This window comes from Cervus elaphus, chromosome 22, assembly GCF_910594005.1.
Source record: "Cervus elaphus chromosome 22, mCerEla1.1, whole genome shotgun sequence".
NCBI lineage: Eukaryota > Metazoa > Chordata > Mammalia > Artiodactyla > Cervidae > Cervus > Cervus elaphus.
The window spans coordinates 53,793,566-53,807,643 of record NC_057836.1 but is presented as its reverse complement, the minus strand read 5'-3'; the positions used below and the strand labels follow the sequence as shown (position 1 = coordinate 53,807,643).

The 14,078-nt window shown below is 37.2% G+C and overlaps 1 protein-coding gene across 1 annotated transcript; it reads right to left on the bottom strand.

Moving 5' to 3' along the window:
• Positions 1 to 463: 463 nt before the first annotated feature.
• ARL1 (ADP ribosylation factor like GTPase 1) lies at positions 464 to 12,324 on the bottom strand. Its single transcript, XM_043880659.1, has 6 exons — positions 11,536 to 12,324; positions 9,212 to 9,349; positions 7,258 to 7,339; positions 5,501 to 5,612; positions 3,542 to 3,720; positions 464 to 2,812 (listed from the first exon to the last, which is right to left on the bottom strand). The coding sequence occupies exons 1-6, from the start codon at positions 11,537 to 11,539 to the stop codon at positions 2,782 to 2,784; spliced, it is 546 nt and encodes a 181-aa protein (XP_043736594.1). The 5' UTR covers positions 11,540 to 12,324; the 3' UTR covers positions 464 to 2,781.
• Positions 12,325 to 14,078: the final 1,754 nt, after the last annotated feature.

Genomic DNA, 14,078 nt, shown 5'->3' with positions numbered 1-14,078 from the left:
TATGTTTTATTTAACTCATATTTATTTAAGTCTTTCTGACAGCTTCCTTAAACTCATTATTTTACAGATAAGGAATCTCCTCTCGGGTTAAATAATCTACCTAAGGGTGACACAGGTTGAATGCAGAAGTCAAGATTAAACCTGGGACTGAAAGCCCACGCTCTTTATGGTGACGGGGTTAGAATATTACAGCATGTAGCATAGGAATCAAATGTTCAAACATTCATGAACTTCACAATTTGTGTTATGGTGCAGTTTGTATCTCAAACAGGAGTTCTCACACTTCCAAGGTGTTTGTAATATCCCAAAAGAATAAACATGGGGCATCCTGGAAAGCAGACCCAATTCTAAGTGATTTAAAGTGCAGGTATTTGCTTTTATAAAAAATTTCTAAATCAAAAAAGTTATTAATACTAAAGGCAAAGTCAGGAAAAATAAATATCTGAAGTATATTGAGCACGGCTTTGTTTTCATCAATATTTAATCATTTTAATCAGTATTTAATCAATATTTATTCCAGTAAATATTTATTGAGAGCCCAGTACCAAGTATGTGCCAGGTGCACCACACTAGATGCAAGGGGTTCTAACAGTAAGTTAAGGTATGGTCCCTGCCCTCAAGGAGCTTACATGTCCACGATTTAAAGAGCATCTCAGGTATTCTGATAATAGAACTCCACTCTCGATTTGTCTTTAAATCTGATCACATGACACAGTACCACTACCAAACAATCATAAAATAGAATGTGAGCACTAAGACACCTTTGATATTATTTGTACAAAAAGAAAAACCAAACAGAAATTGATGGAGTGGCCCTTTGCGCCTAGAACTCATATGCTCTGATTTCAAGTTTGGTCCTTTTCAGGCTTCTCATGAAACAAGACTCAGTAGATTTTTATAAATACAAACATTCAACCTCCTATACCACACCTGTACAGCTATTCCTACTACACAAGGACCTTCTCATTTATACCAGCTTAATGTCAGTGCATGCTCTATTTACCCCATCCTATTCTTTGTGGCAAATCAGGGGGATCAGGATCACCCAAGTGCAGGCCTTTGCTACCACGGCTATTTGTCAGGCACTGTTTGCCTGCCAGGGTTGCACCTCCCCACACTTCTATTTTCACAGTGTTCCTGAACCACTGGGGAGTGCTTATCCATTTGGGTCCAAGTCTAACACTAGCTATGTGCCACTGACCAGAAAGGGACCCAAGTGTAAAGTGCTGGTGTACTATCTTCCTAGCTGACAAACACAGCCTACCATTTTTAACCATGAACATATTCTGAGGTGCCATAATGTGCCAGGCATCATACTGGACGTTAGGGATAAGAACATGAAAAAGACAGTTTGCCCATCAGGAGTGCCTGGCAAACTATGACACAATGTCAGTTATATGCTGTTAGTACTAATGGGTACACTGGGAACACATGCTCCTGGAAGAAGGCCTGAAAAAAATTGCTCCCAATTTTAGTAATTATTAAGGTCTCTATTTATTTCTGTCTCACTGTAGACTGGGTTGTTTGTAAAGTTCCTTTTAAAAGTCCATTAGGAAATAATTGTTTTTGATAGTCTAGCAGCAGTAAGCCTAATTTTTAAAATCAGGAATACTTAGTTTCTCTCCCTCTAGAATCAATAAGATTTTGACTTTTCACCATTCAAAGTTACATGTTCAATTACAGGTAGACAGAAGGAACCAAAGGCAGTAAAAAATCCTTTACAATGCTTCTTAAAATAAGTCTTGTTTTCAAAAAATTTCCTTTAATGTGAAATTTTGTTTACTGTGTTGTGAATTCAATCAAATATAACCATTTAGGACTATTTCTACTACCTCTACTAGTATGGAAAATTTTATAGACATTATTTTGAATCTACTATGTCTACTTCTATTAGCTTAATTTTACATAAGGAATTAAGTTGTGTTGTCAATGTTGGCACTTCCAGGAATTTATAGTATAGTTCATGGGACAAGCTTCTGACCCTGAAATCTCTCTGTAAGCCCTGTTCCCACCTCCCTTGCAGGTGACTTTAGTCAAGCCAGTCTATCAGCATTTTGGGTCCATGTCCATAAAAATGAAGATGTAAAAATGATGTCCTAGCAACATGGCAGGATTCCTGTACAAATTGACTGAGTAGGTCCAAATCTGAAAAAAATTTCCAAACAGCTAAAAATACTATAAAATAATAATTACAGATAAGTCAGTGAAGTTAGCCACCAAAATAATTATTTCATGCCTATAACCAAAAGCTTTTAAATGAAACAGCTTAGATCAAATGGTCATTAAGCAAATGAAGACTATAATTACCCACGCTAGGTTCTTGGCCTACTCTATTGAGCCTAATCTTTTGGATTAGGAAATTTGGAAAAACCTAATTCATTTTAGAGGGAAAAATCTGAATTAAGATATAAATTGGTGTGAATACAAACAGGATGGAACCACTAATTTAAAAACCGGAGGGCTTTTTCCTCATTAAGAGAACATTCTTTAATAGGACTGTATCTGAATAAGAATTGCATACAAATAGAATATATACCTTAACACAAGATAACAAGGAAGGAATATTTTACATTATATAGGACAGACATTCAGTTGGTTCAATCACAATGAGTTACCCTTCCAACCAAATACTTAGTTTTAACATGTATTATAAATGTTCCAGTCAGTTCGGTATATGCCGACAATCAGACAGCTTTAGCATTTAGTAGTGTGGAGCACACTTCACTGTTTCCAAAGGGATATGTGATGCGGTCTCGTTTCAGAGGAGCGAAAGTGACTGAATTACTGTCTGCTCTTTAATGTTTCAACTAACCTGTGAAGAGAAAATGAACAGTTTCACAAAATTAACTTCAAATGTTCAGGTATAGAGAATGACTGTTTATAACATAAATTTCATGCTGAAGATGAATTCCAAAGCACTTTAAATGATGAAAGTGAAGATGGTTATATTAGAAGAATGAGGTTATGGACTCAATTTCCACAAGGGTGTATCTTAGCTCTCACTTTGTCTATGCTTTGAATGAAAAATCAAAAACAACCAAATAGCCACTTTCCAGGCTGCTACCTACTATAGCCAGGCCAGATGTGGATAATTCAGAGATGAAAACTAGCCTCAGTCCTCAAGATGATAATTTAATAAGCAAATGCACAAACCAACTACAAGACAGTGTAACAAGTACTATTATATCACTGATCTCTGACAAGGACATCTGTGTGTGTGGTAAGGCAGTGGGCCCGGAGGTATGGAAGGCTCTTGAGAAGCAGAGAGCCTCAACCTAAGTCCTGGAGGATAAGGAACTGGAGGGTGAGGTGAGTAAGGGAAAAAGCTAGAAATGTAGCAGATAGGTGGTTTACCTAACTAAAATTAGTACCTGTGGCTAAAACAAAAGCAGATGTAGATGAAAACCAGTGGAAGAAAAGGGTGGAGGAACTTAATATGATAAACTGCAAAGTAATCTGATTTCATCCTTAAGACCAAAGGGAAATTACAAATGCATGGACACACAAATCCACAAATGGCTTCTGGAAACATGACACTTACCATTCCATTGCCTCATCAAGGCCAGTGCCTTTGGTTGCTGAAGTTTTGAATATTTGCCATTTTCGGTCCTTCAAGGCAGGTAACCCAAGTGAATTTGCCATTTCTGAGGGAGTCATTGCCTGTTCCATGTCCTGCTTATTTGCAAACACCACTAAAATGGCTTTTCTCAGCTCTTCTTCCTAAATAAAATAAAAAAATATTTCCTCTAATCAATTTGCTCCTGAGTTTAGGAAGAAACGCCAAAAAAAAAAAAAAAATCGTTATTTTAAAAGCATATTTTCTAGCTCCTTTTTTTATTTCTTTACTCCACTTAGAAGTTTTTATGTACAAAGGTAAAACAAATTGGTTTTATGTCTGTAAGTTTTAATAGGTCCTGATTCAACCTCCACATGTACTTTATATCACTAATAAATAAATATTGATTGAATCAAATAAAAGTTAATTCCTAAAGAATGAATACAATTTTTAGTTTTCTATGGAGAAAGATTACACAAGTCAAATCCTAATACCACAAATAACATAACAACAATCCAATACAATTTGAGAACTGTGAACTGAAGTTAATAATCCATTTCTTTTATGCCATACTTTATATAATAAAAATTTATTATACCATGTGAATTACAGCTAAATAAAGCTTATATTTTAAAAATATGTTATACCCAAGGCAATTAACCAGTCCCTTAAAATTCCTTATACTTTAAATTTGGTCTAAGACACTCTTATGATAAATGTGATGCTATGTTGTTTAAAAAAAAAATTTAGGCAAAACTTTAAAACTTTAGGTTGAAATTTATAATTGGAAGCTACTAAGAAGTTCATCATCCAAGAACTCAGAAGTCCAAAATAGTCTAAGTCTTGCTTCTAACTAGGAATCAAGTTGTCTAGAACTTAAACATTCAATAATTGAGTAAGTCAGAATCATTGTTTCAGTGGGAAAAGGAAACCTATACATCTAATTTTCTCAAGCAAAGGCAATTTCATTATTAGGTTAATCACTAGTACATTTGAGAAGCTTATGTAACAATTTTAAAATCTTTTAAATGACTACTGAATGTACCCTCTAAATTCAGTTAGCTTATCAGTGTCTTACAAACCTCAGTGAATATAATGTATTGGGTTCTCAGTTAAGAGCTATTATACACTGTTCCACACATCAGGGGTACAAGGTAATGCAAAGAACTTTACACTTTAGGGTGGGAAGCATATATAAGTAAACAAATATGTTTAAAATAATGGAAAGAAATGAAAGAATAAAGTAAGATAAAGGGTTAGAAGATAACTGAGACCTCCTCTCTGAGGAAGAAACATGTGAGATAAAACATGTCATGAAGACAGCCACACAAAGATTTGGGGAAAGAGAATTCCAAGCAGGAGAAGCAAGTGCAAAACCCTAAACCAGGTGTCAGGCACACAAACTCAGTGAGCACAGAAAAGAAATATCGGTATGGCTGAGGTACTGTAAACGCAGGGAAGAGTGAAAAAATGATACAGCTGGGAGAGGTAAACAGGCCAGAACTGTGCCAAAAATCCAGACTTTTCTGAGCTTCAGTGTTTCTAAAACAAATATACTTTATTATTTATATACTTATATAATAAATCTGCTTCCATATGCTAATTTATACAACCAGAAATAAAGGCATTAAAGAAATAATCACTTCACAGGAGTGACTTAGAATGGTCACTTCAGTTTAGATAGGGTTTAGCTCTGAATTTTCTGGAAGTTAAGGAATTTAAAGGAAGTTATAGGACTGCAATTTTTTTTTTGTCTTCAACTCTCTCCCCAACAGTATTTTTGGAATAGAAAGTAATTTGCATAAAAGAACATGATACTAAAGACGTGGGTGTGGGGGAGACCCCTGTTGTTTCCCTTTTAATTATTTCTGCATGTGACAATAAATAATAAAAAGAGCAAGGAAATATAAATGACTTACCCACATTTTAATAAAGTTTTCTTACCTCCAACATAGCAACTAACTCTGATTTGGAAATGCCAATTCGGTCTCGGTCACAACTGTCTACTACGTAAATGACTGCATCTGTGTTTGAGTAATAACATCTCCAGTATGGCCTAAAGAAAATTCAGAAAGGGAGAATATATTATTATTTGAAAATGAAACTGATAGGTTAATTTATATGCTAGGACTTGGCTATGGTGGGGTGAAGGGTGTTACTTGCCAATCCTTTCCCACCCATATCAGTATCAATGCCATAATGATTGTTTCTGATGGACATGTATCATATGCCTCAGATGGGGATGGGTAGAAAGAATATTGATAGAACACAGGATCAAGGAGCTTCAGAGTGAGTTTAGACTACAGGCTGAGAGAAGAATCTATAAAATCACTAAATGTACTGATGAAAAAATGTTTCATACAGACCTGATCACTGTATCTTATAAATCTTTAACTAGAAACTCCTTAAGAGAAATGGGTTCTTTAAAAATAATTTTAGTCACAGACTTTAAATTGATCACTGAAGACACGAAGTAGAAATGGCTAAAATTAACAAATGACTCCAAAGTAGTTCAACAAATAAAATGAGTTAAAAGGCAGCAGAATACTTGGGGAATGCATCCAGTCCTAAATGGTGGGCCCAAAAGGTATTTTCATGAAATCCAAAACAGTCTGTTTCACAGAGGAAGGGACTGACAAGAATTAACTAGAGGATTGTTTTTATTTAAAAACTACACCCTTACGGCAGAAAGTGAAGAACTAAAGAGCCTCTTGATGAAAGTGAAAGGAGAGTGAAAAAGTTGGCTTAAAGCTCAACATTCAGAAAACTAAGATCATGGCATCCGGTCCCATCACTTCACGGCAGATAGATGGGGAAACAGTGGAAACAGCGGCTGACTTTATTTTTCTGGGCTCTAAAATCACTGCAGAGGGTGACTGCAGCCATGAAATTAAAAGATGCTTACTCCTTGGAAGGAAAGTTATGACCAACCTAGACAGCATATTAAAAAGCAGAGACATTACTTTGCCAACAAAGGTCCGTCTAGTCAAGGCTATGGTTTTTCCAGTGGTCATGTATGGATGTGAGAGTTGGACTATAAAGAAAGCTGAGCACCGAAGAATTGATGCTTTTGAACTGTGGTGTTGGAGAAGACTCTTGAGAGTCCCTTGGACTGCAAGGAGATCCAACCAATCCATCCTTAAGGAGATCAGTCCTGGGTGTTCATTGGAAGGACTGATGCTGAAGCTGAAACTCCAGGACTTAGGCCACCTGATGCGAAGAGCTGACTCATTTGAAAAGACCCTGATTCTGGGAAAGATTGAGGGCAGGAGGAGAAGGGAACGACAGAGGATGAGATGGCTGGATGGCATCATCGACTCGATGGACGTGGTTTGGGTGGACTCCGGGAGTTGGTGATGGACAGGGAGGCCTGGCATGCTGCGGTTCAGAGGGTCGCAAAGAGTCGGATATGACTGAGCGACTGAACTGAACTGACTGAAGTAATCAGGTCTTGAGACTTGCATGGAAAAAATTTTCATCCAAGTGATATAGGAAAAACTGACTTCTGTAGATTTTAATTTTTTAGTTAAAAATCTTTAATTCTCAGATTTAATTGAGAGAATAAGGCGGTTTTACCTCATTTTAAACTAGGTGGCACCCATTACATTACAAAAGAAGACATATTTTGGTTTACTGCTGCTAACCCTAAAAGAGCAATAAAGATCCCAGTACTACAAAATGGTCTGGCCTTTGTACCATACCTGATGCTTGTCTGTCCTCCCAAATCCCAGACTTGGAATTTAAGGTTCTTGTATGTTACTGTCTCAACATTAAATCCAATGGCTGGAAAAGAAAGCAAATTAACAGTATATGTAGACTGATACATTCTGTCTTCAAAGTGCCCTGGGTTTCAGCAATTAGTGGTAACTGTTGAATCACATTATTAGTTCAAATATTATTCCATTTACGACAGTATGCTGTGCTATACAACACACACACCTCCCCCCCACAATAAGCAAGATCAATCCCACTTTCAGGGTATAGAAGAACCCCCAGCCACCTCTGCAATTAGATATTCTTAGCTAAATGGAAATCCTATTATGTTAAACACTGGCATACAAAAGCATTCAGAAAGTTATACTTAGAAAGGACAGTTGTAAACACATTACAAAAAATGGAATTTTGGTAGGTAGCAAATAGGACAAAAGCCTAGATTCTAAACTTCAGTAAGGCACAGCAATGGCTGTATACCTCTTTATGGAAGCTGAGTTCACTAAGGCAGGGAATCTCACAGGCCCTCTGAAGACTTCCTCAAGAATTCATCCACAGTAAGGTCACAGCTAGATGGTCAAAGGGGAGGAGTCTCAACCCCTTCCCCTGCCATCCTTCTTAGGTGGGGCTTGGCATCACATGCCTAAGGCAAGATACTATTATTTTCAATGAAAGGAATCCAGAGGAGCTGGAGAGGATGCTGAAAAAACTTAGGAGCTATACATATAAAAATTAATAAAATTTTACAAACAAAAAAAATCAAAGTAAAATATAACATAGCTATAATTGGACAATTAATTTTTTAGATTTAAGTTTATACTGGTAAACAATGCTGAAGAGTATATATGGCAAGTATAAAAAAATTACTATAGCAAATCTGAGTGAAAAAGTAAAAACCAAGTTCATGATGTCTCCCTTAGAATTAGGTAGCAGTGTAATCACCATATTCAACCTCAATTACAAATGTTGTTTATTTGCACAGGAGAAGGACGTGGTATAAACCACATTTGCTGAAACGCAATCCACTGAGCTGTGGGTACCGCAGGGGCCACCATGACTCAACTGCAGCACAGACGGGCGATTTGAGAAACAAAAACCAAAGAAGCTGAAATTTCTTGAAGGTGGTAGCAAGAACTAACAGATGACACGGCTCGAAAAGTTCTTTTGTAAAAGCTAGACTTTTCTTTTTTAATCTGGAAATGTAAATAGTACTAAACAGAAATACCTTGAGTGATGGAGTAACTTAAAGACATAAGTATTCTTGAGCAAAGTCTACAAACTATTGAACTTAGTTTAAGTATACTAATCTTCAGGGCAAGTAACAGAACAGTCTTCTTATGTAGTAAATTAGGACTACTGAAGAATATTTTTCTAAGATATCAATTGATTTAAAGGTGTTACTTTTCTGGATATTTTTAAATTCCAGATTAATTCAACACTCAGTCTCTTCAACTCAGATTTTTAAAAATAATCAATAGAATTACTAAAAAAAAAACTAATCTTAATCAAATAACAACAAGTACAGAAAAAAAAACACTGCACATGTAATAGTATGACTTAGTATCAACATACTGGTAATTCTTTACTCAGATTTACAAAGTATTTTATATACCTGATTCATTTTCCTTATTCACTGGCTTTATTTTCAAAGCCAATGAATATCTATTATCTTCATTTTATCAATAAAGATACTGGCTCTCAATGATACTATGTGGCTTAACTCTACCCAACTTTTACAACAGCTCTAAACAGCAGAACTCAGCCATGCACAGGGTTTCATAAATTAAGCCAAACTGTCTGTAAATTTATGAAAAAAATGTTGTCAATATTATGCTCATAGAAGTCTACAAATCTTATTAATTACATTACATATGTATTCAGAAATAAATTTTTTTCAATGGAAAACAAAAGCCCCTATAATTAGTTTATCATACCAACACTTACTAGGAATAGTAGTCACAACTTCTCCAACCTGTAATCTGTACAAAATTGTAGTTTTTCCTGCTCCATCTAATCCCAAAATTAAAATCCTCATTTCCCGAGTTCCAAACAGACTGGAAAAAATGCTTGAGAAAAAGCCACCTTAGAAAATAACAAAAATGTATTTCAATATCATTTCAAGAACTAAATCCACAAAACATTTAATCTTGCTCTTTAAAAGCTATACTAAATTCAGTAACATTGTAATATTTTCCTCCATTCATAGGTGCATTGCTTCCAGTGAAATACATCATTCAACATCACACTAGTAATTACTGATTGTTACCATGTCCTGGATACTATGTTAGGCAGGCTCAGAAGATATCCTCAAAAATAAGAGAAATATGACTCCCCTCATGGAGCTCACTTTCTAAACAAGAGAATGTGGATAGCTTCACATGATATCCTCATCACCCCTAGAAATTAAAGGGCAAATTAGAATGGTAGTGGGACAATGAAGTCCTTGAACACGAGCAGCAGTTATTATTGCTGAACCACAGCAGTACCATAAGTACTTTCAATCACTGAGAATTCTCTGTAAGGAATGTAACTTGCAAAGAAATTGAGACAGAAGCCAAAAATAACAAAAATTGTTTCTGATGGAAAACATTTAAAAAAATAATAAAAAGCTACATTCAACATATCATGAACTATTACCAGAAAGCTTCCTATATACAAAGTATTGTGTAATATAAAAGCACTTGTGAACAGAGAATAGAATCGTGGCTACCAGATGCTGGGAAAGTGGGGAAAATGACACAGTCAGTGTTAGTCAAAGGATATACACATTGATTAGAAGATTCGTTCTGGAGATCTAATGAACATCATGGTAACTATGTTTAATAAATAATGTATTGTACACTTGAAATTTTCCAAGACAGCAGATCTCAAAGTGTTCTCATCCCACACACAAAAAGGGTAACTGTAAGGTGATGGACATGTTAATCAGCTTGAATGTGGTAATCATTTCACAGTGTATCAGAATATCATGCTGTACACCTTAAATATACATAATTTTTGTCATTCATACCTCAATACAGCTGAAAAAAAGTTAAAATTTAAAATCATCCTCTGTCTCAGCAGGGCCTCCCAGTACTAGATTAAATTGTTGATGTGTGTTTAAATAAAATAACCCCTAAGAGTAACAGAGGTGGAAATTCAGAATCTTTACTATTTCTACAATCAAACAAGAAGCTCTTTTAAAATAAGTTCTTTCTTTAATGATTACCCCTCCCTACCCAATAAAAGCACTCTGGCCCTTTCTTACCAAAAGACAATTGAAAAGATTAGAAAAAAGTTACACTAACAATATAAAAAAAGCTGACAACAGAAATGATGCTCACAAACAACATCTGGTTATTTTACAAAGAAATGACAAAATTAAAAACAAGTCTGGAAAAAGAATCCACCATGGGCTAGAGAACCTTGAAAGTTTGTAACATAAGGAGTGTGACTTGACAAAATCCTTTCTTATAGGTTAAAAACAGGCAGTAGGAAAAAAAACTGACAGGGTTATGCAAAAAGACAAGAAGGCACTTCTGATGTTTCAGAGCAATATGGAAACTCCCCAGAAAATAGCTGAGGTATTTAAATAACCCAAAGAATCTGCATCACTTGGAGAGTTGTGAGCAAGTTAAAAATGTGCCCCTTCATTTGGGCTCCAGTGGGGAGCGAAGCTCTCTACCTGCTGCTTTTCACGACAATGTAGATCTCTCAATTAGCACTCCAAAAATTGAGTTTAAAACGTCATCACTGACCCGTAATACCTTCCCTGCCCACTAGCCCCTCCACATTCCTCTCTTACAGGAAAAGTTACAGGCAAGCAGATAAATGCCGTGTTGGCAATAAAACATTACGAGCAACACCTTTTGGATTTTAAACTGACGCTGTCCCAGCGACCAGGGAGAGAATATCAAGCTGCCACTACAAGGTCAGAGCTCATCTTTCACCCAAGAAACCTTCGTGAACTTGCGACTGACATGTTGCCAAGCTTCGCAGACCAGCTCCGTCCAGCAAGCGGCGCTGGGTCCGAGGAGGTAAGGAAAAAGTTCACCGACCCGCGGTGACCCACCCCTGACGCCGCGGGGAGACAGGAAGCGAAGGTTGCAGTCGGAGTCCATGCACACTGGTGAAAAGCCAAGGTGAGTGAAGTCCTCAGCAACCAGCTCCCTGAGGCGCCGGTTACTCTGGGCTTCCCAGGCCTGCCCCTCTGTTCCTCCTCTCCCCAACCCCAGCCCCCTCGGCCTCGGCCTCTCAGTGCGCCCAGACTCCCTTCTCAGATCTCTCACCCATGATGAACCGCCTGTCCGCCCTCGTCGACTGTCAGAGACTGGCCCCGACCTCGGCAGCGACTCCTATTCGAGTCTTGGCGCCGCCACCTCCCCTCGCCTAGGCCTGCGCTCCGGCTCCGGCTCGGACTCAGCTCCCAGACAGTTTCTTTGGAAGCTTGGTCAGCCAGCAACTTCCACGTCGGACCTCCCGGCAAGGGCGGGAGCGAGGGGCCGCCGCGACTGCGCGCTGGAAACCGAGGCCTGAACGTCCGCGTCGTCACTTTCGACGCAAGTCCCCGGCAGACAGGGTGTAGATATTGTGGAAGCCACGAGAGAAAAAAAAAAAAGATTCAAGGACTCAGAGTTGCTCTTGCTTCTGTTTTCTTGGACAAGAAGGGCTTCCGAAGTAGGGAAATTTGAATTTTCATTTTAACTTCTGACACCAAGAAGTGACGAATCCGCCAACCAGGAATGCGCGTCGGACCTGGATGCGGCTGTCTGACTGGACACGGGCGCAGGTTGCGGCGTCGCAGAAATTCCTGGTCCAGAAGCACCCTGCGGAGTTTACCTGATTTTCCCCCGTTCCTTTCTTGGATCAGGAAATAGAACTACATAGTAATGATAGGAAGAGCCCTGCGTCACCATTGCGGAGCAGCCTTACAGTGAGACCGCTATCGAGATTTCAGGCGTCGCAGTGGTCTGTAGGGTCAGCGTTAGAGCCCTTCCTTTCTTCACCTGTACCTTTCCTGATACTAAAGTCATTACTCTAGGAAAGGTATGTATCTTTAGGGCAGCGTCATTTTTCAAAATGCAGTCCTTCTTGTTAATATTTTATTATCCTGTTAATATGTTAATATCCTTCTTTTTAATATTGACCTGGTATTGCAGTCCCTGCTTACTAGAAAGGAACATTTGAGGAAGCAGAATTATAGCAGCACGCTAGATTTAAAGCTAGATACTTAGATTGTAAGTCAGTGGAATTTTATTCTTGAGACAAGCGTGTAGAATTGACGTCACCTCTTTCAAGTCTTTGCTCAGATTTTATTTGAAATTGCAACCTATCCTACATCCCCCTTATCCTGATATTTGATAGAACTTATCAGTTAACATAATTTACTTATTATGCTTATCTGTCTACTCTCTCTCACTAGACTATTACATCTATGAATGCAAGTATTTTTGTTTGCTCTTTTGTTCTTACACTTGGGCACTAAACAAATACTTGTTGAGAGAATGTGTTGAATTACAAGTTTTTAAGACCAATTACATAAGCATTAGTTAACTTAAACATATGCAACATTATTAAATTTGTTTCCTAAAATAGGCATATCTAAACTTGATGAGAGGTCAAACCGTCTTCTAGAAAATTATGTTTGAAGAGACACCACCAGATGGTGCTATTGCCTCAGGCCAGTTCTCAGCGGAATGCAATCAGTTGGTCTAATTGATTTAATCCCTTTCAAATGTTACAATAATAATTTGTTAAATTTTAAAATGTGAATGCTTTAATGCCCAAGCAAGGAAAACACTTCCAAAATTCTTTTGACTGTAAAGCCACAATAGGATGGAGTAAGTTTAAAATTTTAAAGCTAGAAGGAACTTCAATTCCACCTATCTCAGTCACAGATGAAGAAGTGGGAAAGAGCTAAGCGATAGAGCTACAACATCTACTGTGATCGTTTGACTTCCAGACCTAAAGTAACTACATTATGATGCCTTCTATAACTGTACGTTTGGTAAATTGATTTGCGAACTACCATGCTGTAGTTTCTGTAGTTTCTGAAGTTAGAAACTTAAGATTTAAGTGCGTTCCATTGCTAGTGAAAGTTACATTCTTTGCTTAGATTTTATTCCACGCAGAATAAAATTCCAAGCAGAATGAAGCAGAACCTATGAAATATGATAAATCTAAAAGTGTAGTAAATATAAGCTTCAGAAGGGCTTCTCATACTGTGCATTTATAATTGTCTTTTAAACTAAGCAACATTTTGAAATCATAACTAGATGTGTGATTTTCACATAATAGATATGTGTTATATTTCAAATGTTTCTTTGCAATAATATGTACTTTGTCAGAGAATTTCTCGTTGGACTATGTGGTATTTTTTTTTTTGTGGTATTTTTTTAAATTGAGAAATCATCCACGTACAATAGCATCATTTTTTAGCATCATTGAGTCATTTCAATTCAGTGGTTTTTCGTATATTCATGAAGTTTGCAGCTATCACCACTATCAAATCCCAGAATATTTTCATCACCCCAAACAGAAATTATATACCCATTAAGCAATAACTCCCCACTGCTCCCCCCAGGAAACTGCCCTGGATGCTTCCCTCAAACCAACATTTGAGGGTTCTTATTTCACCACTTCCTCACCAACACTAATTTTTGACTTTTAACTTATAGCCATCCTATAGGTAATGGAATGGTATCTCTTTGTGGATTTGATTTGAATTTTCCTGGTGACTAATGATGTTGAACATCTTTTCATGTGCTTATTGGCTATGTGTTTATCTTCTTTGGAGAGATCTCTACTCAAATCCTTTACTTATTTTTTAATG

Excerpts from the sequence above, each read along its gene's own strand:
- ARL1 (XM_043880659.1), bottom strand. Across the intron at positions 3,721-5,500 it reads AGTTAGTTGCTATGTTGGAG|GAAGAAGAGCTGAGAAAAGC; the intron begins GTAAGAAAACTT and ends TATTTTATTTAG. Across the intron at positions 2,813-3,541 it reads CTTGATGAGGCAATGGAATG|GTTAGTTGAAACATTAAAGA; the intron begins GTAAGTGTCATG and ends TTCTCTTCACAG.